At 33.4% G+C, this 10,202-nt stretch overlaps 1 protein-coding gene across 1 annotated transcript; it reads right to left on the bottom strand.

Moving 5' to 3' along the window:
• Positions 1-3,349: 3,349 nt before the first annotated feature.
• Positions 3,350-10,159, bottom strand: LOC133316765 (probable methyltransferase PMT16). The gene is made up of 6 exons (XM_061518541.1): positions 9,312-10,159; positions 5,987-6,197; positions 4,642-4,942; positions 4,154-4,546; positions 3,989-4,066; positions 3,350-3,783 (listed from the first exon to the last, which is right to left on the bottom strand). The coding sequence occupies exons 1-6, from the start codon at positions 10,032-10,034 to the stop codon at positions 3,552-3,554; spliced, it is 1,938 nt and encodes a 645-aa protein (XP_061374525.1). The 5' UTR covers positions 10,035-10,159; the 3' UTR covers positions 3,350-3,551.
• Between the last annotated feature and the right edge of the window lie 43 nt (positions 10,160-10,202).

Raw genomic sequence — 10,202 nt, 5'->3', positions numbered from 1 at the left:
ATCAACAATCAATATTGAGAGTGTAACTTATATTGGTGTAAAATGATCCTAACCCTATATATACGTAAAATTTAAAATATGTGTGTGTGAGTGGGTTCTTTAACATATTTAATGTTAAAATAGAAACATTTTTCCTCGTTGATTCAAATGTCAAATAATTTATCAATCTAATACGGTGAGACGTGCATAAAGAGTGTGCACGTTTAAGTCGCACATCATGTGGGACTTGTTCAAAACCCAACTCGCATTGTCACGTGTTGCGTTGTATTTTGCACAAGTCACGCATAGGGTGGTGCTTGTCTTGAATGCGCACACCCCCATGCACTTCTTTTTTGTTGAATTGAGCATTTATCACTATGCTAAAAGCTATAACTGTTAATAAGGATACAACTCTTTCTACTTACCCCTATCAGCCTAAACGTCATGCTTCGATCTGACTTTGGCCCCACATTGGGCCTTGCCAAGGCAAGATATTGGTCTCTCCAACAATTCCCCTAACACCTGCCTCCCGCAAAGTTTCATACATGGGAATGAACCTATGACGTTAGCTCTAATAGCAAGTGTTGGATCGAGTACTTTCTATTAGGCCAAAAGCTATAGTTGTTAGTCAGGGTGCAACTCTTTCTATTTATCTCTACCAGTCGAAGCGTTATGGCTTAATTTGACTCTAACCCCACATTGGGCCATACCTAGGAAAGATGTTGGCCTCTCCAATATATTTTGCATTAGATTCGTAAGTAGTTTTCATAAAGAATTAAACGAGTAAAATATTTTTTTATTTTGCATTATATGGGTCAAAAAGTTGTGTAAATGTATATATGTAACATTATAATTTCTCTAATATCGCATCATTTGACAATTGATTATCAAAAAATATAAAATTGAACTTATTTCGATTGAAACAAGTTACTAATTAAGAGTTGATCTTGACCTATACTAAGCAGGATGATGGTTTCAATCCATTAATGGCCAAAGAGTCCCAATAATAAAGACTTAAGGAGTAAGGAAGCACGTTATCCCGTAGATACACAGTTAAAGTGACAACAGCACAGAGTTCCTAAACCTCCTCAAAAGTCAATGACTAAAGGATACACACTAGGTTTCAGCTAGACCTACATAATATAGCCCAAAAACACACATCTCGCAAAAGGGATAGGTTGTAACTTGTATAAGTCACATGAACCAACCAATTAAATTAGATGTCGTCGTATTAAGGCGACACAAGCAAGTTATATCATTACCATATAAAGAAGCTAAAAATTCGGGTATGATCATCTTCTCCATTATTATTTAAACTCATTAATCAAACACTGACTTGAGCATCGACGAAGTGCCTTATAGGTACTCCCCATTTGTCCCAACAGCACCAGTGCAACCATCTTGCGACACCTCTCATCAAATTCTGCTTCAAAGTTCAACTGGACCGATCTATCCGCATATGGTCAGACTCAACCTTTTTTAAGCGGATCGTGAATAGTTTTTAAATGAGTATTGCTTATTATAAGGACTTTGGTATTTAATATTTAAGAGTTTTATTATTTATGAGTTTAGTGTCTCTCATATTATAAGAGATAAAATTATCTCTTACATACACATAAAGTATTTGGACTTTATTATTTATGGATTTAGTGTCTCCCATATTATAGGAGATAAAATTATCTCCTACACATACATAAAAGTATGTGTGTCCATGCTTTTTTTCTCTCTCTTCTCTTCATATGAGACCACATATTTTTATGTGTGTAGGAGACTATTATTTTTATACTTAATTCTTAAGTTAAACTCCTATACCTTTTTGTGAGAAAAATAAAAAAGGATCATACTTTCCAATGCGCACTTTTTTTTTCTTTTTTCTTTTTTCAGAGAGGAAGGTTTGAGGGATTGGAGTAAAGTCAGATGTGTGAATAACACCTGTGCAATATTATACAAAAACAGGGTTTTGTGGTCTATGTTAAAAATGCACCAATATCAATATAAAAAAATGCTTTCATGCGTAATTATTATTGAACGAAGTACCTAACAGATAATGTGTCAGGAGATATCTACCAAAAAATTGCTCATTAGATGGATGGATCAATAAAAACTTTGAGAGGACAGATAGATAGTAATATAAATAATTATAAGAAAATATCTTTTTGGTTCTCAGCAAATTTCACGATGTCCTTTTTAGTCCCTAGTAAATAAAAAAGCTCATCATGGTTCCTAAGAAATTCAAAATGAACCTATTTAGTTGAAATCGCGGTCTCTCACAAATTCAAAAAAGACCCATATTAGTCTTCAAAAGGACTAAAATGGGTCCATTTTGAACTTTTTAGGGACCACGAGCCTTTTTATTTGCTAGGGACTAAAATGGACTTCATGAAATTTGCTGAGTACCAAAAAGAATATTTACTCTAATTATTAAATGTAAAAGTAAAGCCATACAAATATTTTATTCTATTTCCTTTTTCGACAAATCAATATGAATTTAGCTGATTGAAACCTGGTTTGTTCTTTTTTGACTAGTCCATCAATGACAATGATTCTAGATTGGTCCATAGAATTATATCGTTTTTGTGCTTTTCAATTTGATGGTATTTAATCAAGACTCGTAAGCTATGGCCTATGCGCATTCAATTACACACTGGAATTGTTACTTTATAATTCTTTGTTACCACCTACCAGCCCAGGGATCAAAAACCAAACTAAAAAAAAAAATGGGTGGACATAAGTTGCGTGTGAGAATGTTACAGGGCTCCATACAGGTCGGGTAAAGCGGGTTTTCAGGAAAAGTATGTCCAATTTAATTATTTAAGTGCAGACTGATTTAGGTCATATTCGTTAAAAAAATTTAGTTAATCTGAATCAAATCTAACTAACTAAAACTGCATTGATTTCGGTTTGGATTTCCGTGTTGTAAAAATGGAACTCACTACCCAAACTAAATTATGTTGGTTTTTATTCCTAATCAATGTTGTTAAAATCAAGATTAAGTAAAATCGAAATCTTAAGTAAAATCGAAAAGGGATTAAAAAATCGTATAACATAAAATCGTAAAAAATCGTAAAAGCATTTGAAATATTAATAAAATCGTTTTGATGGAAAAAAAATTCGTAAAAACATAAAATCGTAGTGATAAATCAAAATTTTAACAACAATGTTCCTAACCCGATCAAACCTGATTATGCTAACCAAATCGAATTTTTCTTGTTATAGCGAAATGTGCAAAATATGACTGGAAACCACCTATAATCAAGTGGTGAAAAATATGTAAACGTAAAATGATGTTTATGAAAGTGTATTGACAAACATTATTACAGAATTTGTGTACTTTATTGAGCAAAACATGACAATGGTAAGTAAGCCCTTCAGTGTTCTGCACAGTTAAACTGAATTTGCATTCAACAAAATTTCCTTGCACAAGCCCCAAGAATTGAAGAAGAAAAAAAAAATACAAAAGAATGACAATTAACAACTTACCAAAAACAGAAAAGAAAAAAAAGGAAAGAAAACTAAAGCATCAAAAGAGAAAAACTAAAATGAAAGGGGCCTATAAAAGATCAAAAGTATATTTAACTAGTCTTGTCAGAAGCAGCAGGAGATGTCCAATATTTCTTTACAGCAAATAAAAGTTTCTCCCTTTCAAGAGGCCCATCTTCATGGTCCACAATTTGACTATCCCAATCCATGCCATTGACTATACTTCTCACCTTTACCAATATATCAACATCATCTCGAATAATCACACTTCCTTCAGGTCTAAGAACTCTATCCATTTCAAGCAAAATGTCTTCCAATTCACACCTACAACACAGAGATTTGAATCATTTAAACTACATTCTTAGATTTTAAATAATGAAATGCATTTCTAAGATCATTAGTGAGAACATAGAATTCACATTTTCAAGTTCATAAAATTCAATTGTTAAGTATCATCATAGTAAACAGAACAAGTATTATTGTTTACAATTAATGTAATACATATGAAACTTTTGGGTTTGATGTATACCTGTCATTATAAAGGCTGAACAATGAATCAGCATGAATTAAGTCATAAGTTCTAGGATAAGTAGACATTGCTTCACACCTGCAACAGAATTGAAGGGCACAAACATTTTAGAGAAGAAAGGGAAAGACCATCATCAAATAAAGGACAATAGAATATTGAGCTAACCAATTATGATATGTTCCAATCAAACCCCGTTCATAAATTGCTCCAAGTGTATCAACCTTAGCCTGAACAGGAACTATATTCATGACCCAAACAGGATACTCAATTAGTGCAGCAGCAAATCCACCCAAGTAAGCATTCATGTCTATAAGGTTACGGTATCTCCCAGCTTTTCCTAGTTGATTATTAACCTTCTTATAATATGATACCCTTTTCTTCCACAACTCATTATCTTTTGAGAAAGTTTCAGGTGTAACCCCTTTTATGGTACCCTTATAAATCCTTGGTGGGGTGGCTTTTAGTCTCTCAGGCCAATTTTCCAATTCTCCACCTGCAGTTTCTTCCCTGTTAGACACTTCAGGCAGAGGACTCAAACATGTGTGCATATCTGTGTACCTGAAAGTGACCAAAATAAATATAATAAAATATATGTTAAACATTTATGTCACAAAAATAAAACTACAAGGAGAATGGGAAAATGAAGCACATACCAGGCTTTATCAGGGTTATTCTGGGCCTGGCAGAAAGGCCTATTTTGGGTTAGCTTACGGTTGGCTTTGCAATCTAAATGGTTTTTGGGTTTCTGCCAAATAGCAATATCACCCTTCTCCACTAGCTTGTTCCAGCATAGGCTTTTGGCTACCTTCTCAATTTTGGTCTGCTCTTCATTCAAATCCTCCTTTGTTCTTTCCCATCCTTTCCAGTATTTCTTCCAGCGGATTGGTGGCCCAGATAGAATCCAATACCCTCCAGGCCGAAGAATTCGATCAACTTCATTTAGAAAAAGCCCATCTAATTCAACAAGTGAAAAAACAAATCAACACAAGTTAATGTTGAATCATGAAGCTGTTGTATGTCTTACATCCACTATTTGTCATTCATCCCACTTACATTTAACCGCTCTAATTTATTAGTCACGTAAACCATTAGATGCAAGTAAGATCAACGACTAATAATGTATTTATGGATGTAAGACTTGTTAGACTTAAACATAGAGTTATACCAATGTAACTTTATATATATACATATATAAGCAAGATCTTTGACACTGGTGTCAAACTTTGAAATTTGACACCAAATCCTAACCGTTGATTTTCCGTCAATCAACGTTATCATTTATTGAGAATCAAACTTATTAATTAATTATTAATTTCAATAAATGATAACTGTTGATTGGCGAAAATCAACAGTTAGGATTTAATTTCAAAGTTTGACACCAATGTCAAAGGATCCTATATATATGTGTATGTGTGACGAAAATCAACGGTTAGGATTTGGTTTCAAAGTTTGACACCAATGTCAAAGGATCATATCCTATATATATGTCCCGTGTGTGTGTGTGTGTGATTTCAATCATTTTATATCGGTATAAATTATATTTTCAATCTTAGTTGTTGATCCCATTAATATTTAACTCTAATTTTTTAGTTATATAAGTCATTAAATACAAGTGGATCAACGGTCAAGAATGAGTATAAAAATTTTTATTCTTACACCGATATAAGAATAATTTGCCTTATATATATATATATATATATATATATATATATATATATAGGGTTTGGTGTTTGTCTTTTTAAATGACATAAGTTATGTCATTTTAAGAGAGAGATAGACACAGAAAAACAGAAATCATGGGAGAGAGAAAGTGGGTTATTTTTTTTAATTTAAAATTCAATTTTTCTGTGTCTTTATCTCTCTTAAAATGACATAACTTTCTGTCATTTAAAATGACAAACACTTTTCCCATATATATATATATATATATATATATATATATATATTGATTTTCTTATGTGAGAACTACAAAAGTTGGTATTTGATGAGTGAGAATACCATATTCAGCCCATGGAATGAGGCAGCGAGAACAGTGTGCCATGTCAAAAGCTCTGGAGGGGAAAGGGAGTCTCTTTGAGGCTAGGACTCCAATTATAGCAGGAACTCCTCGTTCAAGAGCAAACTGAACTTGTGCTTCGTGCGTGTCCCTTGGTGCAATTGACATTGTTACGATGTCACGGGATAGAAGATAGGCTCCCCAACTAGCAACCTGCAGGATCAAAGTTTTGGAAAAATATTAAAATTGGCCCATTACATATTCACCATTTAAATTCAGCTTTGTTCAAATGCTCTTGCCATATCAATCAATATGTAAAAATAAACAATTGACTCCGCAAGAAATATAAAAATAATGACAAATAAAATAAAATAAAACTTTTTTCATGAAAAATATATTTAGCAAGATTTTGAAACACACAACTAGTTTTTAATTTTTGTCTTTTTGTTTTTTGAAGCACAAGACAATATACATATTTAGCCAGATTGTTAGTTGAATCTATTACGGAATCTTTTTATGATGTGATCAATTTTAATGCAATCTGTGAACTATGTCATACACGAATAGCATAATGTAACATTATTAAAGTAGTAATGATTGAATCTTAATTCAATAGAATGTTTATAATGCATTTCATAAGATATCTTTCATATTTATTGTTATGTACGATTAATCTAAAAGCTATCACGAAAATCACGTGTGGTTAGTGACTAATCAGACAAAATGCCTCGTCAGGGAAAAAAAACAAGAATCTAGTACATACAATGGTCAACCATGTTGGACTATGCCCTTCATACGGGACAACGACCCAAATGTTAAACTATCTGAATGTCATATGCGGGTTTCTAAAATGACACATCACCTAACTCATTACAACACATGACGAGTTAGATATGGACACGTGACAGCAGGTTCATAGCTTAGTAAGCCGTTACATAGTGCAACGAAATTACATAGCAGACAGCTTCTGCCACAGCCTGCCACGCGACCTAAAACGCTAAGCAGCTTGGCATATTACGTGTGTGTAGCCTAACGGTCCAACATTTTTAGTCTAAATTTAATTCATTAACAATCCTAAATTAAATTAATTACTTAACAGTTCAAAACAATTTTAACTTAACATAAACTAAATTAAATGAAATTAATTAATTATACTCCTAAAAATAATTAATTAATAGTTCTATAATAATTTAAATTAATATAAACTAAATTAATTAACAAACATAAATTAAATTTAATTCATTAACACTCCTAAATTAAATTACTTAACAGTTCAAAAAAAAATTAAAGTAACATAAACTAAATTAAATGAAATTAATTAACACTCCTACATTAAATTAAATTAATTAACACACATAAATTAAATTAAATTAATAGTCCTAAATTAAATTATTAGACCAAAAATGCTGAACTGCTGGGCTACTTACACATAATATGCTATGCAGCACAACATGTATAATATGTTATGCAGCACAACATGTATGGCTACGTGTCAGAAAAGCTAACACGTAACATCTTATGCAGCATAGCGAGTTTGACACGTGTCAAACACATAACATGCCAAGCTGCCTAGTGTTTTAGACTGCGTGTTCAAGCTGTGGCAGAAACTATCTGCCACGAAATCTCAATGCAGCGGCTTACGTCGCCATGAACATGTTACCAAGTGTTTTAGCGAATTAGGTGACATGACATTTTGAAAAAAAAAATTCCGATCCATGGCATTAAGATAATTTTGTGTGGATAATATAACATTTTGATCATTGTCCCTCATATATTATTAACTCACTCCAAAGTACAATTGAACATGTTCAAAGCTCATAGTATATTACATGATGTCAAAAGTTTGGAATCACAATCACATGACTCGGTTATAATAATAATGCTTTTATATTCCCATTTTACCCCGGGAACCACATAACTAGCCCGGTTCATTCTAATTGTGGATGCACCACATTAGATCTCTTCAGTTCTTTTTTATTTGCAAGTAGAAAAAAGACAAAAGAAAAAAGACAAATTTTCTAGTAGAATTTCGATTACCCTTTTTTATAATTCAATCATTGTTATGGTATGGATCGAGCATTTCTGGGCACTGCTCAAATGCAAAACAAATACAGCAACAGAAACCTTCGATTTTTTTTGTCCTTTAATGTTCCTTGTTCATGAATAGCTCAAATTAAGCAAAAGAAACAGAGACCATGCATATGTGATCTGTTTGTAACTATACATTCATAAAAAGAACATGCTGAATGTACTGGCTAAATTTTTTATCGTAGGTTGAAATTTTATTTTTATTTAAAACAACAAAGATAATAAAAATTGAATTCCTAACTACTTAACTAATAAATAAATCGACATAAATAATTTTATTACATATGTAACGAAAGAGCCAGACATTTATGCGTTCTGCTTTGATATCACATCAAAATTCAATTCTAGCGACATTGATCCTCTAGAAAACTTCTACGAAAACTCTTCAAGAAAAACATTTAATACAGAAAATCCATGTGAGAATCGTTACTCTGTTCTATAAAGGCGAGACAACCCGTTACACTTGGATTTGGATCCATTTGTTTAAATATATAACTGATGAAACATTGGGACAAGGGAAACGAACAAATTGCACAACCCATTAAAAAAATACTAAAAGCCTACCCCAGATAAAGACAAACACCCTCTCATTTTCAGTTTTGGAATCTATAATATTGACAATATATATATCAATCAAATAATCCCTTCCTTAGTTAAACACCAAGTCTAATGCATTTTTTAAAGTTACAACAACTCCTAAGATCTTCTGATCTAAACTAAAAAAATCATCAGTAATTAAGACTCAAGTGGACAAAAAGACACAATCACAAAAGACCCTTTTCTTTTCCTGGTACACCATAGTCAAGAGTTAAAGACCCTTGGATTCGAAATAAAATTTTCCGTCATTCTTTTCACCCCTCAATTTTGTTTTCTAATATAATATTAATAACAAACAAAAAAACACAGTTAATTAAGATAAAAATTATTTAACTTTTTTCTTAATAACAATTTTTATGAATAAAAAAAAATGAAAGAATTATACCTTACATAGACATTTAAGTAAGTAGTTAAAAGTTGTGGCCCAAAACGATATAAACATTAAACAGCATTATTCTTATCCTAAAAGTAAATATACCAAGACAATAAAAGAAAAAAGACAAAGACATCCCAACAAGCCTCTTTTTCTTAAAAAAAATAATAATTAATAATAATAAATAAATAGCTTTTTTATCCTAAAAAAAGAGGTGCAAAAAAGAAAGACAAAGAAAAGATAGAAGAAAAGGGTAAAACAAAACGTACCCCACAGCCAGTATCGACAGCGGTCCGAACCGAACCGTCTTTGAGGTTTATCAACATTCCGATGTCGTCGATGTACTTATCGGCGCCGTCGGGGAACATTGTACCGCCGCCTGGGAACCGAAACTTATCGCCGTCGTAGCGGATCCAGTTCTGAACGGCCTTTTCCACCGTGAGCTCACGGTGGGGCACGTTAGCATACCACGCCAGATCCCTACTCGCCGGCCACGGAAACGGATTCTTGTAACCGTGAGGCGGAGGAACGCGGCACTTCAAAAGCTCCCTCTTCACCGGGCAGTGCCTCTCGCGGTACACCATCCTGTCACGTGAGAATCTCAGGGAACGTTTTTGGTCCTCACAGGGTGTGTACTCGCTAAGACTCTCGCTACATGGAGGGTAGTGTTTCGTTGCTGAAGAGGTGAAAGATGAGGTTGTTGGGTCGGTGGCGTTGTGGTGGGAGAAAAAATCTAAATGGGTTGTGCTAAAGGTTGGGTTTTTGTTTTGGTTTTGATGTTGGGTACATGGGTTGGTGTTTGTGTTAATGGCTATTGTTTTTGTTGTGATGTTTTTTGGGTTTCCTTGATGGTATGCACCTAGGAGATAGGAAATGATGCAAAGGAAAGCTACAAAGGAGTAAAGGTTGGTTTTTTTGCAGTTGAAGAGTGAGGGGGATTTGCAAGGTTTGTTTGTTGGGTGGTAGGGTGGGGTGGAATCGCCGCCGGCCATGGTGGTGGTGGTGATGGAGGAGGTTTGAAGAAATTGGAGTTGATTGGTGGAGATGGGTGTTTATTATATATTGGAGTGGGGTGTCACGTTTTGTTCAATGAAATGTGCTATTGGTCGTGTTGTGAGTACTTAGAAGATGGGACCGGATTACGAAAAAAGGATGGTGGG

Source organism: Gastrolobium bilobum, unplaced genomic scaffold, assembly GCF_033153095.1.
Source record: "Gastrolobium bilobum isolate Gb01-03AN ecotype WA unplaced genomic scaffold, APGP_CSIRO_Gbil_v1 utg2798, whole genome shotgun sequence".
NCBI lineage: Eukaryota > Viridiplantae > Streptophyta > Magnoliopsida > Fabales > Fabaceae > Gastrolobium > Gastrolobium bilobum.
Note: the sequence above shows the minus strand (reverse complement) of the source record. Positions and strands in the feature narration are given on the sequence as shown.

What these genes read in the sequence shown, in the direction of transcription:
- LOC133316765 (XM_061518541.1), bottom strand. Translation starts at nt 10,034, where the DNA reads ATGGCCGGCGGCGATTCCACCCCACCCTACCACCCAACAAACAAACCT. An exon ending in CATTCCATGGGCTGAATATG is followed by an intron (nt 4,943 to 5,986) that starts GTATTCTCACTC and finishes TTGTTGAATTAG; the next exon opens with ATGGGCTTTTTCTAAATGAA. An exon ending in ATTGGAACATATCATAATTG is followed by an intron (nt 4,067 to 4,153) that starts GTTAGCTCAATA and finishes ATTCTGTTGCAG; the next exon opens with GTGTGAAGCAATGTCTACTT.